General features: G+C 37.8%; 1 protein-coding gene across 2 annotated transcripts in view; it reads left to right on the top strand.

The window, feature by feature from the left end:
- PPP2R2A (protein phosphatase 2 regulatory subunit Balpha) overlaps positions 1 to 16824 on the top strand; it is an 84513-nt gene extending 67689 nt beyond the window's left edge. For both annotated transcript variants that reach the window (XM_011281440.4, XM_045055361.1), the window contains 6 exons: positions 5757 to 5869; positions 6542 to 6719; positions 8360 to 8524; positions 9447 to 9616; positions 12236 to 12327; positions 15826 to 16824. In XM_011281440.4, coding sequence (XP_011279742.1) covers positions 5757 to 5869; positions 6542 to 6719; positions 8360 to 8524; positions 9447 to 9616; positions 12236 to 12327; positions 15826 to 16105 — 998 coding nt within the window. In that variant the 3' untranslated portion in view covers positions 16106 to 16824. The remainder of the gene's footprint in view (positions 1 to 5756; positions 5870 to 6541; positions 6720 to 8359; positions 8525 to 9446; positions 9617 to 12235; positions 12328 to 15825) is intronic.
- The last annotated feature ends 759 nt before the right edge of the window (positions 16825 to 17583 follow it).

The following is a 17583-nucleotide window of genomic DNA, read 5'->3' as shown; positions in this document are numbered from 1 at the left end:
TCGCCTCTCTTCTCCTTATTAAAGGAAAAATAAATAGAAATAAAAATGATTTAAAGCTTATAACTTAGGGCATTATAGATGAAGGAAATGTGTTTATTCATGTTGTATGTTGGCTTCTAATCTTGGTTCACTTTAAATTTAGATGTAAACTAAGTTATTTCAACAGCACTTCAGATACTGCTGTTTCACATCAAAATAATACTTGATCATATCGTTTATATGGTTTCTACTTTTGGAAGTAAATGCCCCAAGTAAGTGTGCTGGGGCATACATACCTCATATATTGGGATATTTGTTCTTAATAATTTTGGCAGTTCACTTCTTACGGGATAAATTACTATTCTTTTATAAAGGGAGATTTTTAAAGTAAAAGTTGAAATAGAATAATGGAGCCTGCATACCCATCACCCAGCTTCAGCAGTTCTCAGTTCATAGCCAGTTGTTTTTTTCAGGTGCTTCTGCTTCTCCATCTCCTCAGTATTGTTCAGAAGCAAATCCCATTTCAGTTCATTTATGGAATAAATCTCAAATACCTTTCAGTTCTCACTTGATATCCACAGGTGTCTTCCATGCACTCTCTGTGATTTGAAATAAGCAAAGCAGTGTATAATCAGATGAGCCTTCCTAGACAGAAAACTTTACAGAGGCTCAGTGGAGGGGGAGACCAATGGGGATTCCAGTGTTTGGGTCTTAGGAATATGACTCTATGTAGTATTTTTCTGTAGAATCAAGTGTCTCCCAAATAGGTTTACTGTGTAAATTTTAAAGTCGTTATTTTAAAGGGCACTGCACAGTGCATTGTAGGTATCTTTTGTCGTTATTATTAAAGAGTACTAATAGTTATTTGGGGATGCATTATTTTTTTGTACTAAAAGGTAGAGCTCACTGTGGAAGGATAAAACAGGTATGGGAATTTTACACACTGCTTTGTCTGGGTGTGGTGGGATGGGAAGAGGATGGAAGGAGCAGAACTTAAACTATATCTGAAAAGCTTTATTCTTTTTAAAAGAAAGTACTCATGGGAGAACGTCAACATCTCAACTCTGAGTAATAACTTTATATAATTTGGTATTGTTGTCTGTGTGAGATTAAGCATAATGATACCTCCTCCTCCTCCACTTGTAATGGGCCTTTACTCTCCTAAAAGATGAGAAGCTACTGTGGGAGAATGGTAGGGAATAGAACCAAATATCGCAGCTTTGATTGACCCAAAGTAATCTCATTTTCATCTTTGCATTGCTTTGCCATGGTCCCATCATACACTGTGCAGTGTTCCCCATATTGTTCTTACTTAAGTCACTTCATAGTGCCCTCCTTATAACTTTAGTTCATTTTAATGTTTCTTTAAGTGACTTTATTCTTTTTCTCTTTCATCTCATTTCGCTTTCTCTGAATTCTCAATTCTTCCATGTTGCAGAAATGTCCATCTCTAACCTGTTGGCCATGAGTCTTGAATATATGAGTAGTACAGAGTTCACTAGTAAATAACTGTTTTAACAGCTTGTTAATAAGAAGCTTTTGAATAATAAAGCTGCATTCCCACAAAGGAAACTTGGTAGCATGGTCTTCCCTCTCCCAACCCTCTTTTTATGGTGAGAGGGGCACTGGGACTTGGGGATTTCTGGAACACCCTTTACTAATTAGTATTGACAATGTAGGGAACCACCAAAGAGCAGTGGTTCTTAACCTTTTAGAAAAGACCGATTTCTTTGAGGAATCCAATAATCCTCTTTATAGAAAAGCATATATATTTAAATAATTTTGCATGCAGCTCTATGGAGTTTGATTATTGTTTCATACCTCCAGTAGGCCAAAAACTACAGCTAGAAAAGTCACTACTGTAGAGCTTAGGAATTTTGTTTCTGTTTTTTTTTAATTGTTATACTTATTAAAGTATTTCATTTCTTGGGGCTTCTGGGTGGTTTAGTCAGTTAAGCGTATGACTCTTGATTTCTGCTCAGGTGCGTGTATGCTTTCTCTCTCAAAAATGAACAAGCTTTTAAAAATATTTAAAATATTTATTTCTTGGGGCGCCTGGGTGGCTCAGTCGGTTAAACGTCCAACTTTGGCTCAGGTCATGATCTCACAGTTCGTGAGTTCGAGCCCTGCATCGGGCTCTGTGCTGACAGCTTAGAGCCTGGAGCCTGCTTCGAATTCTGTGTCTCCCTCTCTCTCTGTTCCTCCCCCACTCATGCTCTGTCTCTTTCTCTCCTTCAAAAATAAATAAAAACATTAAAAAAAATGTTTTTAGTATTTATTTCTTTTCTTTTTTAAAAAAAGTTTATTTATATTTTGAGAAAGAGAAAGTGAGCAGTGGAGGGGCAGAGAGTGGGAAAGAGAGAATCCCAAGCAGGCTCCCCGTTGTTAACACAGAGTCCAGTGCAGGGCTTAAACTCATGACCCACGAGATCATGACCTGAGCCAAAATCAAGAGTTGGACATTCAACCAACTGAGCCACCCAGGTGCTCCTAAAATACTTTATTTCTGACCTGCCTTGTTCCCATGAACTGCACTCAAATTGTACAGGGAGAGAAAGAACCTTAAGCAGGCTCCTGAGCGGAAATCAAGAGTTGCTTAACTGGCCGAGCCACCCTGGTACCCATGTGGAGTCTTTGATAGATCTACTGGGAAGTATGGGAGGAAGGGAGATAGTCCTTTATCATTTTTATTCTAAATTAGTTAATTAAAAACTTTTTTAACCTCTTAAGTGACAAATTTATATCCCTTAAAAAATGTTGAAATTTAATGTTTTAAAAATCTGTTTACCCAGTTTTTCATGATTTTTTAAAATATAATTTTCTTCCTAAAACACTACTAGGAACCACAGACTAATTACATTTTATTTGAAAAATTTGATACATATATTGTGATTTCTTTATATCTTTAGTAAGGATGGTGAATTTGAACAAGCTATACGATAGTTACGAATTGGTGAGGGGAAGCTTTTCATTCTTATAAAATGAAGAGTTTAGGGGCGCCTGGGTGGCTCAGTCGGTTGGGCGTCCGACTTCGGCTCAGGTCATGATCTCGCAGTCCGTGAGTTCGAGCCCCGCGTTGGGCTCTGTGCTGACAGCTCAGAGCCTGGAGCCTGTTTCAGATTCTGTGTCTCCCTCTCTCTCTGACCCTTCCCCGTTCATGCTCTGTCTCTCTCTGTCTCAAAAATAAATAAACGTAAAAAATAATAATAATAAATAAATAAATAAATAAGTAAACAAACAAATAAATAAATAAATAAAATTTTAAAAAATGAAGAGTTTAGGCTTGACTTATTTATATCATGCATTTGGGGACAAGTAAAATATCCTAAAATATATAAATCTTTACATAAGATTTATATATAGTATATATTATGTTATATACAGTATATATATATTTTACACATAGCACATAGAGAATTTTTAACTGCAAGATAACTCTAAACATTACTAGGGTTTAGATGAAATATTAGATTACAAGTTAGCAAAATTAGCGATTTTTTTCTGTTTACACTTCATCTTTGCAAAGGGCATCCACAGGGGTAACTGACACACTTTCCTACCAGGCAGAGAGAGGTGGTGAGGCTAGAAGAGTCCCTGCTACCCCTGTATGTGACAGAATTGTATAAAGTGTCCCCATACACTATTTTTTTTTAAGTTGTTTTACCCATTTGTTTATGAAAGGACCATTAAGAATGTGATACATTTATATGAATGCAGTTTTAGGATTATAACATGAAGTATTAAATAAACGTGCTTGAGTCCATAATGATTTAAATAAATGATTGGTCAAATAAATAAGCAGGGAGAGGGGATACTTCTTACAGGAGAATTTCAAATATATGGATGGATGCTCCTCCCTACAGGAACTGTAACTTGATTCTCTAAGTGTGGACCAGACTTAGAGACTCATTTCCAAAGAATAGAGTATGACAAGGGGGGAAAGAGTAACTGCAGTGGAGAAACCTGGCAGATACTGCCTTAGCCAAGTGAGTAAAGCTAACATCACCAGTGGAAAAGTCATGTTGATATCATGTATACATGTGTACCTTACTTCACCTCTGGTACCTTCCTGAAAACCAGTGATCCCAGTCTGATGAGAAAAGAAAACAGACGTACCCAGCTGAGGGACATTCTACAGTACCTCACTACTACTTCTCAGAATGGTCAGGAAGATGAAAAATCAGGAAAGTCTGAGAAACTGTTAAAGTCAGAGAGACCAAGGAAAGTTGACAACTAAATACAGTGTTGTTTGGATCCTGGAGTAGAAAGGGCTTAGTAGAAAACCTGGTGAAATCTGAGTAAAGTCTGGAGTTTAAGCTAATAGTAATGTACAATGTTAATTTCTTAATTGTAACAAATGGTTAAATAGGATGTTGCATAAATACCATGGTTGCGTAAGTTGTTGACATTAGAAGAAACTGGGTGAAGGGTATAATGGAAACACTCTGTGCTACCTTTGCAACTTTACTGTAACTCTGAACTTAAAATAAGCATTTATTTAAAAAATACTATTTTCTATGTTCTTGATAACCTAGGAATTTTGTCTTGAAGAACTTGGGGACATAGCTTTTAATTGGTCGTTTTGTTTTTTTTTTCAGTCCTGTTAACAACTTGACTTAAATCCCTAGTACAGCAGGGAGAAGATAGATTTAAACAAAGGCATCCAGTCTTGTGAAGGAATTTGTGGAGTCTTGTCTTGTCTTGTCTTGTCTTGTCTTGTCTTGTCTTGTCTTGTCTTGTCTTTTCTTTCTTTCTTTCTTTCTTTCTTTCTTTCTTTCTTTTCTTTCTTTTTTGAGAGAGAGAGAGAGTGCACGCATACACACGTGAACAGGAGAGAGGCAGAGGGAGAGAGAGAATCCTAAGCAGGCTCCTGAGCAGAAATCAAGTCAGGGGCTTAACTGGCTGAGCCACCCTGGCACCATTGGGAAGTCTTTGATAGATCTGCTAGCAAGTATGGGACAAAGGGAGATAGATATTCCTTTATCATTTGTATTCTAAATAATAAGCTTTCTTAACTCTGTTCTCTATTGAAAATTAAATATTAAGTAAATATATATGTATGTGTTTGTATATATATGTACAGACATATATGTGTTTACATGCACAGATACATATATGTATAATTTTTTCCCCTCTAGCTTTAATTACTTTTTTAAATATTTTTTTAATGTTTATTTATTTTGAGAGAGAGAGAGAGAGAGTGTGTGTGGATAGGGGAGGGGCAGAGAGAGGGAGACACAGAATCCAAAGCAGGCTCTGGGCTGTGAGCACAGAGCCCGATGCCGGGCTTGAACCCATGAACTGTGAGATCATGACCTGAGCTGAAGTTGGATGCTTAACCCACTGAGCCACCCGGGCGCCCCATAGCTTTAATAATTTTTAAAAGATAAAGGACCTGGCTGTGACTTGATTTTAATATCAAATGGTACTTTATGAGTACCATTAACATAAATTTGTGATTTCTGTATTGTATTTCTATGAATATGTGTTTTTATTCATCAGGTAATAGGAAATTTGTTTTTAACGTTTATTTATTTATTTTGACAAAGAGAAAGAGAGGGCCTGAGTGGGCGGAGGGGCAGAGAAAGAGGAATAGAGAATCCCACGCAGGCTCCACGCTGTCAGTGCAGAGCCCGACCTGAGCCGAAACCAAGATTCGGACACTCAACCACCTGAGCCACTCCGGTGCCCCGAAATAGCATGTTTTAATGTACCTATATATTTTTCTTCCATTAGTATTACTCTTTTTTTGAGGACTTTTTCATTTTTCTCTGCAGATAAAACAATAAAATTATGGAAAATCAGTGAAAGGGACAAAAGACCAGAAGGGTATAACTTGAAAGAGGAGGATGGAAGGTATAGAGATCCTACTACAGTCACTACACTACGAGTAAGTACTACTTACGAAAAAATGATGGTATGACAAATAGTGTTCTGTATTCATATTATATATGCTAGATACTTAGCAGAACTTGAATAGGATTAACTGTAATCTGCCCCCTCCCAATAATTCTGTAACCAGGTAGGACATTAAAAACTCCCATTTTAAACAACCATGTCCCACATAGAGGTCTCTCGTGCCGGGGGCTGACCCAAGACCTAATGCAAGACTGTTGTATAGTATGTCATACTCTTTTGCTCTCATGGTTTGAGTGTTAGCTAACACAACCTTAGATTTCAAGATTAATTTTCTTTGGAGATCAAAAAAGCAGAAATGGACCAGATATTCTGGTTCCTGCTGAAAAATACCAAGAATTAGGTGCTCTGGGCCAATTTCCTTTTTAGCCATTTCAAACTGGGAAAATGTTTAGCTTTGTAAATCTCAAGCAAAAGATTGGAACTAGAACGCACATCAAATTCTAATAGTATAAAAGAAGGTAAATTGACCAAATTATTTTTCTTCTCATTTCAACACTTTAAGGATCAATATCAGTTGCTGTATAAAACTAAATCTGTGTGCTATTTGTAGTGTTCCCTCAAAAACTGGAGTAAAGAACTGAACCTTAAGTGCCATTGTAAATAAATGAGCATTTTGTAATGACTGTTTTTCATGTATTGACAGGTGCCAGTCTTTAGGCCCATGGATCTAATGGTTGAGGCCAGTCCACGAAGAATATTTGCCAATGCTCATACATATCACATCAACTCAATTTCTATTAATAGTGATTATGAAACATATTTATCTGCAGATGATTTACGGATTAATCTTTGGCATCTGGAGATTACAGACAGGAGTTTTAGTATCCATTTGGTTTCTTTTTTTGGTGTTCGGTAAAGAAGGCATGTTGTGCCCACTAGTTACTTCTTCATCTCTCCTTCATGTATTTTTATTTTTTCTGCTTATAGGAGCTTCTTACTATACCACTTTTTTTTTTTTAAGTTTATTTAGTTATTTTGAGAGAGATACAGGAAGAGAGAATCCTAAGCAGGCTCCGCACTGTCAGCACAGAGCCTGACATGGGGCTTAAACTCATGAACTGTGAAATCATGACCTGACCGAAGTCAAGAGTTGGTCACTCAACCAACTGAGCCACCCAGGCGTCCCTATAGCATTTCTTCTTTGTGCTTAAGTGATTAAACACTGGGGGAAGTTCTTTGATAAAGGGCATAATGTATTGATTTAAAAATAGGATTGTTGGGGGCGCCTGGGTGGCTCAGTCAGTTAAGCGTCTGACTTCAGCTCAGGTCATGGTCTCGCAGTTCGTGAGTTCAAGCCCCGCGTTGGACTCTGTGCTGACAGCTCAGAGCCTGGAGCCTGCTTCGGATTCTGTGTCTCCCTCTCTCTCTGCCCCTCTCCCACTCACACTCTGTCTCTCTCTTTCTCTCAAAAATAAGTATTAAAAAAATTTTAAATAGGATTCTTGGAATTTTAAGTACTATTACGTATAGTAAGTTCAGTAATTAGCGCTAAGTGCTTTGCTATATAATACTGTGTATATTAAATACTGTTGCAGTCCCTGTGAAAATAATGTTTTTAATAGTTGAGTTTTTTGTAAAAAACAAATTTGTGGAGTATTATTCTTTAAAAATGTAATTATAAAAATATGCTCACTAGAGTTGGAAAAAAATTCATATAAGTCATGATGCAATAGTGGTATAAAGTCAGTAGAAATACCTTTCCCAACGCCATTCTCACTGTTCATATTATCCTTCTGAGATTTTTCTGTACAAGTGTATGATACTATACATACCTGGCATACACAGCATACTATGTGCATACAAATCTAGGGTTGTATATAAATATATTTAAGTTTGTCTTCCTTTTATTTTTTAAGGTTTTGTAAATGTTAGCAGTTATTACCACGAGTGTCATTGTATGTATTTTTAAATAGACCTCATTTGAAAAATTAACACCTTACTGGAATTTATACTCTACCCATATTGTATAAAAGAGCCTTTTTCCTCCAGTCTAGTCCCTTTACCAGTCTCGTTAGTGAAAAGTACTATTTATCAACCATTTATGTTTCTTTTTGTTCTTTTCTAGTTTTTACGTTAGGTACATCAGCTCCATTTTTGTGGTGCAGATAGGTTCCCCTTGAAGTTTTTTACTTTTGTTTGGAATGTACACTAGCTCCTGCCAATATTTAGGAAGGTAACTTATCAATCGGTTCCTTGTGGCTTCTGGGATTTGTGTCACACTCAGGAAAAAAAGGCCCTGCTACATTCTAACAGGATATAGAATTCACCCATGGTTTCTTCGAAGATTTTTCCCCAAGCGTTAGAATCCTTCTGGGATTTATACTCCTTTAAGGAGTAGAATGCAATTCAGAATTAATACTTGTGCTTAATTAAGTTTATGAATGAATTTTAGATTTGAGAACTGCAAGATTATATTTGCCCTTTTTTCTAAGTGGAAATTCCTTAATAAAATGCTATTCAGATATTGTGGATATCAAGCCTGCCAATATGGAAGAGCTAACAGAGGTGATCACAGCAGCAGAATTCCATCCGAACAGCTGCAACACGTTTGTATACAGCAGCAGTAAAGGAACTATTCGGTTATGTGACATGAGGGCCTCTGCCCTCTGTGATAGGCATTCTAAACGTAAGTTTACTGTGTCTTTTTTTCAAATGATAACATTTTCTGGTTTTTTGACACTAGCGTCAGATGTGGTGACTGCATTTACGTAGGTTTATAAGTCTGGGAATCCGTGTGCCCAGGGTCTCCCGTGCCTTTTGCCCAGCTGCCTGACTCTACACGAGGCTCTGGAGCTTACTCCACTGGAACAACATGAAGGCCCTCCTGGGAGCATGTCTGTCGATGTCCCAGTGGATATATTTTTAAATGGAAGATGATTTTTTGGGAACCTGGGGTTAGGCTCTCCAACTCTGTATTCAAGTGTAATCCGGTTTTTTTTTCCTCCTTCCCTTCCCCCCTCCCTTCTCTCTTTTCCCCCTGCCCTCCCTTTGTCACTTTCTATTTTGAGTTTTCTCGGAAGACTTTTCTGAGAAGAGCTTTCCTTGGTTTCAAAAAAAATGAAAAAGCGCCAGGTTAAAAAATTAAGGGTTTACATTATTATTGTCTTCATGTTACTGTAGACGTGAAATTCATTTGGTACGTGCCTGTTATCAAAACAGTTTCACCTGGCCACTAAAACAGTAGACTCTGGAATGAATTTGGACGGTGTGTTTCTTGCGGTGGCAGTACAGGCAGTCGTGGAGGATGCGGAACCCGCAGACCTGGTGCACTCTGGAGCCCGAAGCCCGGGGGGAGCTTAGCTCCCTTAAACCAGCCGTAGGGCTCTGGGTGTGCGCTATGTACTTGGGCGTCTTTGACGTCGGCACTAAATCACTCCTAAGAAACCTCCAGGGAGGTTATGTTCGTGTAGCCAGAGAGAGGTTTTTCAGTTCTATATACTAGCCTGTCACTCTGACTCACTTGTAGGAAGTTTGTGAATGGTTGTCTCAGCAAGTGCTTTGTCCGAGCCAGAATATTATACAATTTGCCCTTTTTTGCTTGTTTTTAGTGTTTGAAGAACCTGAAGATCCCAGTAACAGGTCTTTTTTTTCTGAAATCATCTCCTCTATTTCTGATGTAAAATTCAGCCATAGTGGTCGATATATGATGACTAGAGACTATTTGTCAGTCAAAATTTGGGACTTAAATATGGAAAACAGGCCTGTGGAAACATACCAGGTATTTGCAGTTTTTTCTTTCAATGAGCATATACCTTGTTTACTTCTAAGTCTTTATAGTGGATTTTGTACTACATGTTACTCCCAGTACAGCATGGTCAGCCCATAGGCTTTTTCCTTCAGACATCCATTGAGTACGTTGCTTCGCCTAATGTTAATTTTATGTATACTTTTGTAGGTTGTGTTGTCTATTCAGTTAAAGTGTGATTTTGCTACCAGTTTGGTTCAGTAGTAACAACTTTTCTTCCCCACCCCTGTCTACATTTAAAGTGAGGAGGGGAGAGCAAGCTCTCTATTAATGTCTAGGTGGGGAAGAGGATTGGGGAGAATGGCCAGTCCTACTGGAGATGTCCTGGTTGGAGTGTGCACAGTAGTAGTTTAAAACTGAAGCTGAACTTGGGCGTGCCCAGTCAGGTGGACCGGCGTTCTGCCTCTTGGCTGATAACTGTTGTCTTAAGCTAAAGGAGAAGGGCTTGAAAGCCCAGCAGACGGCTCTAGGTGTTGCCTATCTGTTGTAGGATGTTAGGTCTGGATTCTCTTCTCATCAGCCAGCCACTACCATTGATCCCCTGTCTCTTCTAGAGAAGAGAATGAAGGTGTGCACAGCTGGGAACAGGGTGGGGGGCAAGCAGAAACCTGGGTGAAGCCCTAGGCTACAGTGTAGAAAACACTTAACACTGTTGTATGAATAGAGAACTTATAAACGGTACCTTCTTTATGTTATATGTCTTCCATAAAATTAGAACAACGTTTCTCTAACTTTTTAATCCTCTTTGACAAACTACTTAAGACTCTTCTTAATGGTATTTGAAATTTTAAAATAAATGCTATGTTGAAGCAAAAGCAAATACATACTGCTTTGTTTTCACGTTACATTTGTGTGACCTGCAAGATTGTAATCTATTTCCTGGGGTTCCTCACCACTACCACCCCATTGCCATTGAGAGTAATTGATTTCAACCTTAACTTCATACACTTAAAATTGTTTGGTGAGAAACCCTTATATGTGCATTCTAAAACTTTGTTGGACTGTTAGGATTTACCTCGTTTTACCAGATTTGCAGGTTTTCTGCTTATGCTGAATTAGTGATTCAGAGTAGAGTCACATTATACTCAAATGTAATGTATGCAGATTCAACTCTTAACTGAATTTATATAATCCTCTTTCTGAGCTGTGTGACTAAAGGGTATTTTGAGCTTGTTAATTTTTTGCCTTCTAACTCTACATGAGTTACAGTTCTTCTGTGTTAACAAATTTGTGCTTAATGTCACATAGACATGGCTGAATCATTCCACTATACTTAATTGAAATGGACACTTAAAATGACTTAAGGTTGTTTCGTAAAGAATAGAGAATTCTAAGCATTTAGAAGGTACCTGCTCTTTTCTGTCATTATTTATTTTATAAGGCTCTCTAAGTAAAGTCAGTAAGATAGAGACCCCTTTTTCCCTCTCTCTGGTCACAACAAAAGCTTTGGAATGTCCTTTGTAATTTAACGGTGTTAATACTGAGAAAAATGCATCATTTCTCAGAATACTTTTTAAATACCAGATTTAATGATTTTTCTGGCTTATAACCCTTGTGAGATACTAGTGAGTAAAATACAGAATTATACTTCAGAAAACCAGTACCTCTTCATTAATTTTTGATACTCCATAAGGAATATCAAGTAATAACCAATTTTTTTAGTGATGCCTACCTCGAGTAACTATATGAAGTTGATCCTTGAACAACATGGTTTGAACTCCATGGGTCCACTTACATGTGGACTGTTTTTCTATAAAAACAGTATAGTGCCATAAATGTATTTTCTCTTCCTTATGATTTTCTTAATAACATTTTCTTTTCTCTAGCCTACTTTATTATAAGAATACAGTATATAATACATATTACATATAACATTAAAAAAAATACATGTTAACTTTATATTATCAGTAAGGCTTCCCCAGCCAAGAGTAGGCTATTAGTAGTTAAATTTGGGGGAGTCAGAAGTTCTATATGGATTTTGACTGCAGTGGGATTAGCACCCCTAATCCTCATGGTGTTCAAGGGTCAGTTGTAATTTATCACCAAACCAGGGGCGCATATGCTGCGCATAGTATGGGTATGTGTAATGACAATATAGGGCTTCAGTTATTTATGCCCAGGAAGTAGTTATTTAAAAAGGAAGTAAAACATAATACTGAGTTCTTTATCAGTAATTTATTGGTTGAAAACCAAGTGTTAACATATTCAACTACAGATATAATAATAATAGCCTTTAATTATCATTCTCTTATCTATACCATTTTCAAATGTTCTCTACCTGAATAATTAGTCAGGCCTATAACGTGTTCATTTGCCATGCCCCAAAGGGTATTTTTCTCTGTCCTACAATGGGAAAATGTGTGTTCTTGGAAAGGGGCTCATTTGTTTGTAAAAGAATAAAATTATTGCCTTTATTGTTACCAAGAGAATTGAATTTTAATAAGATTAAATAAAGTGTGTATGTATCTCTGTATATTTCTTTTTTAAAAAAACAAGTAAGGATTTAGTTAAATTGTTTTCCTAATATCAGTCAGCAGATATTAAGATGTAAATAAATATATCTGTAATAATGCATTTGTACTTAAAACTCAGGTTCATGAATACCTCAGAAGTAAACTTTGTTCACTGTATGAAAATGACTGCATATTTGACAAATTTGAATGTTGTTGGAACGGATCTGACAGGTAATTGATTTTAATTTGAACTTCTCATTCAATTGTGCATTTCTTTTTTTTTTTTTTTTTTTTTTCAACGTTTATTTATTTTTGGGACAGAGAGAGACAGAGCATGAACGGGGGAGGGGCAGAGAGAGAGGGAGACACAGAATTGGAAACAGGCTCCAGGCTCTGAGCCATCAGCCCAGAGCCTGACGCGGGGCTCGAACTCACGGACCGCGAGATCGTGACCTGGCTGAAGTCGGACGCTTAACCGACTGTGCCACCCAGGCGCCCCTCAATTGTGCATTTCATTAGAGGAAAGAAATTTGCTGTTTCACTTCTATGGTTGCCACATTCACTGAAAATACAACTTCTTTTAGATTGACACAAATTATAAATCCTGACTTCATTTTCTTTCAGTTTCCTTGAAATAAATTCAGTAATCTTACAGCAGTAACAGCAGAAAAAAATTAAACCTGTTTCACTAATAAATATGAAAATGCACAAAGAAGTCTCAGGATCTTAAATTATGACTTAAATGTCTTTAAATATTTCCCTTTGTGAACCAGATCAATGACATTTTTGACATGTCAGTAGTTAAAATGGTGAAATTTCAGTTTGTTCATCAAGTATGAAACTGTTTTTAGAAATATTTAGTCAGTGAATATTTCGTTTGGAATGCTACACACCAGTTTTTCCAGACACTACATTAATATCTCATGGAGGTGGTAATTATCATCTGTAATTTTAACCATATTACCATGAGTAATTAGGATTTTTATAATCCACAACTTTGCCATGGTATGCTTCATTTTTACCATGACACGAATATGTGTATCATTATTTCCAAGGATAAATAAGTCTTAATCTTTCAGGTTTTAGTTTCAATAGAATAGAACATGGTACAAGAAAACATAATTTGGGGATTACCTAAACTTGCCTTCAAGGTAATTAGAGGTACTTTTAGTTTAATCGGTGAAGCTTGATAAAATTCGAGTCTCGTGGTATTAATGTGTTAAAGAGGATGATAGAACTTAGATCGTTTGTCTTTGGTATGACTTTTAAAAGTACTTTTATCTGATTCTAACATGACACCCAGTAATAGGCTGGCCAGAGTACACCTAGACTAGGAATAAGCAAGCTTTGCCTTTGAATGCACTAACCCCGAGGCATCGAGAAGTTTCGAAAAAGAAAAGAAGAGGAAAGGAGAAATTAGCAAGTAGGAAGAGAAAGAAGACACTGATAGAATAGAATGCGGCACACTGCTACAACTAGTTCTTCCTCACACGGTTTAAATTGATTTCCCTTAACCTTAAAATAATTTTTTGGAAATGATTTCAAACTTACGGAAAACTTGTAAGGGTGACACGTCTTGTTTAGCCCTTACTCAGGTTCGCCTGGTACCTTTTGCTGGGTCTTTTTCTCTCTCTCTCTGAAGATATGCAGGTAGGGGCTCCTGGGCGGCTCAGTTGGTTGAGCGTCCGACGCTGAATTTCGGCTCCGTTCACAAACCCCCAGTTTGTGAGTTCGAGTGCCACGTCGGGCTCTGTGCCGACAGTGCAGAGCCTGCTTGGGATCTCTCTCTCTCTCTCTCTCTCTCTCTCTCTCTCTCTCAAAAGAAATAAATAAACATAAACTAAAAAAAAAAAAAAAAAAGACATTTAAACAGACGCACATTACTTGTGAACCAATTGAGAGTAAATTCCAAACATGCCCCATTGCCCTTAAATTTAATTTAATGAGTATTTAAATTTAATAAGTATTTCCTAAAACATAATAGTTTCTCCCATGTGATGGCAGGGCAGTCCTCTAAAGCAGAGAAACTCGCGTTGGTGCAGTCCTCCTGTCTAATCCACAGAGCCCATTAAAATTTCCCCAGCCTCGGGGCGCATGGGTGCTCAGTCAGCTGAGCCTCTGACTGCAGCTCAGGTCATGATCTCACAGTTCTTGGGTTCGAGCCCCGCGTGGGGCTCTGTGCTGACAGCTTAGAGCCTGGAGCCTGCTTTGAGTTTTGTGGCTCCCTCTCTCTCTACCCCTCCCCTGCTCGCTCTTGCACTCTCTCTTTCTCTGTCTCTCAAAAATAAACTTCAAAAAAATTAAAAAAAAAAAAAAATCCACCCCCCCCCCCCCAGCCTTCCTCAGTCACGTCCTTCCTAGCAGAGGAAAAACTCTGATCAAATAGCCAATCCAAAGGTATATGTAACGTTTAGTTGTCCTATCTCCTTAGTCTTCTTTAATTTGGAACAGTAGTTCTTCGTGTTTTCCTTGTCTTCTGCAACTGTGGCATTTTTGAAAAACAGGCCAGTGATTTTATAGGATGTTTCTCAGTTGGAGTATTGTCTAATGTTTCCTCGGGACTTGATTCAGGTGACACATTTTTGGCAGGTATACCACAGAAATGCTGGCCTAACGAAACCTTTTAAATAGACCTACGTGTCCTAATCCATTAAAACCTCACAGATTCAAATAATACAAGGATGCCGGTCTAAATTACATAAATCCTTTTAAAAAGAAATACAGTTTTAGTACCTTCAGGTATATGCACCTATTTAAGTTTGATTAAAATGTTGTCAAATGTCCTTTGGGGGAATTGACAGTACTGTGTAACGTACGGTATGTGCAAATACTCAGAGTTGTTTTCAAGTGGTAAACAGTTCCTTGATAACCTGTGATCTTATTTACAATAATAATTTAAACCATGTGGGAAGAATGGGGGAAGTAATAATAGCACCAGACCCTTTCCAAATGAACGGTTTCAAACTTAGGTTTTGCTCACTGGGATACTTAAAACTTAGTAAGTGTTGAGCGGTGATGGATGGAAGGTTGAACTGACAAAGAGCTACCCTGGGTAGGATTAAAATTTGGCAGGCCTTTAAACGGCTGCTATTAAAAATATTGGTCAAAAAAAGTGCTTCAGATGTATTTAATGTCACAGGTAAAACGACTTTCTGTTCATAAAAACTTCATATGCTACTCAGTATTCTCAGAAGCGGATTTCTTAAACCATTCATAAGCTCGGATGATCCCAGCCAGACAGCATCCTGGGAACAAGTTCTCTAGTTTATCATTTAAATCACAAAACAAAGCGTTGGTTTCTTACGAGCGGTTTTATCCCGTGGGGTTTGGGGGTTTCAGAACCCGTGGTCCCACGGTTGGTGCTTCAGAAAGCTACAGGTTTGGTCAGTCACGTAACAGCCTGTAGGGGCAAAAATGTTCGACAAAGGTGACGTCAGTACTAGTAATCAGAAGCTGCCCTTGAGAATGCTTCCCGCGTCGGTGATGGTGTGGGTAGTCATGAAAAGGAGTCGATGACAGAAAACCAAGCTCCCCAGCCCCAGCCCCAGACTAGTACCAGTTTGTTTGGATGGTCTCGGGGTTGGTGTCAGCAGCCCTCTTCCTAAATCCAGATGTGCTCGAAGTCCCTATTTCCTGTGGAGCACACTGGACTGGGTTTCATCCCTGAGCCGTTGTACTGGAAATAAACTCTCTTCACTTATTTGACTGCACACTTGTTTGCTTTTGCAGTGTTGTCATGACCGGATCTTACAATAACTTCTTCAGAATGTTTGACAGGAACACAAAGCGAGACATAACCCTAGAAGCGTCGCGGGAAAACAATAAACCTCGCACGGTTCTGAAGCCACGCAAAGTCTGTGCAAGTGGCAAGCGAAAGAAAGATGAAATAAGCGTTGACAGCCTAGACTTCAACAAGAAAATACTTCATACGGCCTGGCACCCCAAGGAAAACATCATTGCTGTAGCCACTACAAACAATCTGTATATATTTCAAGACAAAGTGAATTAGGGTTGGCATTCCCAGCCGAAGAGCCCACTTCCTGCTTAGTTGAGATAGTTGAATCTAGCATTCGTACCTAAAAACGAGAGAGGTCCATTGTGGCGCCCCTTTCCAGTGTTTGACAGTGTGCCATTCGACAACACATTTTTTATAGCTACATGGAGAGATCTCTGTGGATCCTCACCGCGGTGTTCTCCATGTCTGCTAGCCATGTAGGTAAGGGTAGGGCACTTTTAATTTAAATGACTTCTTGCACCATCTTGCCTAATGGACTAGATTGGACTGTGTCAACATTGATTTCCTCCACTTTTTATGCCTTCCATTGTGATGACGTCAAACACAGTGAAAGCCTTCAGTCATGCTTATGGGATTTAATTGTGTATCCTCATTACTGTATCATTTGTGGGGTACACCCCTCCCCCTTTTTTAAATTAAACACAGCTCATTCTTACTGTGGCTTGTAGCATTCCTCCTCTTCTGGCCTCCTGGACTCTTCCCCTCCGTCTCTCTCACCCCTGCCCCTCCACCCAGTCTTGGTGGTGGTATATTAAAAAAAGAAAGAACGAAAGCACACAAAATGAGTCAGTTTGGGGTCAGTGGTAAAGGGGGTATATGTTGCGAACAAATGTTTTAAATAACAGTTGGCTGTAATCACTCCTTGCCGTGTCTGGCACCGAAAATAAGGAAAAAAAAAATACTACTACTGAATAAAAGTGACAAAGAATGGAGAATCTGGTTTTCTTTTTCTTTTTTAATCTACCTCTCTAAGCCAATATTTTGTGTCATACTTTTGGGCGCAGTGAGATGAAATGAGTTTCCATTGTTTAATCGGTATTTTTGTTAACTATTTTTAACAAGTGTTCTTCTACATGGAGAAGAAGGGGTCTTGGTTCTGTATGAACATGTTTTGAATATATATTGGTATTACTAAGGATTTCACAATCTATAAATTGCTATTAGAGATTTTTTTTTTTTTTACTGTGGTTATAAGTATTGGATACATTGTGTCTACACTTAACTCATCTGTTAATGAAATTGTTGTAAATGGGAACCAAATTTGTAGAACTTCATTTTTAAAGACTTTTTACAGTGCTTAATTTCATTTTTGCCTTACTAAAGTTAAAGGTTTAAAAAACTTTCTTAACAGGTTAAAACTTTTTTTGTCATTCACTCATAAGACATGACATAAAACTATCCTCCAGTGATTTACATAGATAAAATTGACACTGCACTAAATATTTTTTTTGTATTTTCCTGCTATCAGATCTGAATGAAATGTACTTTGCCATAGATATGTTTTTCCTCTATTTTTGGTTTTCCAAAGTATTAATATTAAAGACAAACTTTAAAGGTTCAGTGTTCAGAAAGTGCTTAATGGACTCCCAACAGCTGCCTCAAATAAAAATTTAGTAATCTGTAAATGATTACATTTTCCTTAAGTGGTGATACCTTTTCCAAAGATGAAGAGTACTCCTATTTTTTAATGG

The sequence above is a fragment of the Felis catus genome, chromosome B1, assembly GCF_018350175.1.
Source record: "Felis catus isolate Fca126 chromosome B1, F.catus_Fca126_mat1.0, whole genome shotgun sequence".
NCBI classification, from domain to species: domain Eukaryota; kingdom Metazoa; phylum Chordata; class Mammalia; order Carnivora; family Felidae; genus Felis; species Felis catus.
This window is presented reverse-complemented; position numbering and strand designations above follow the sequence as displayed.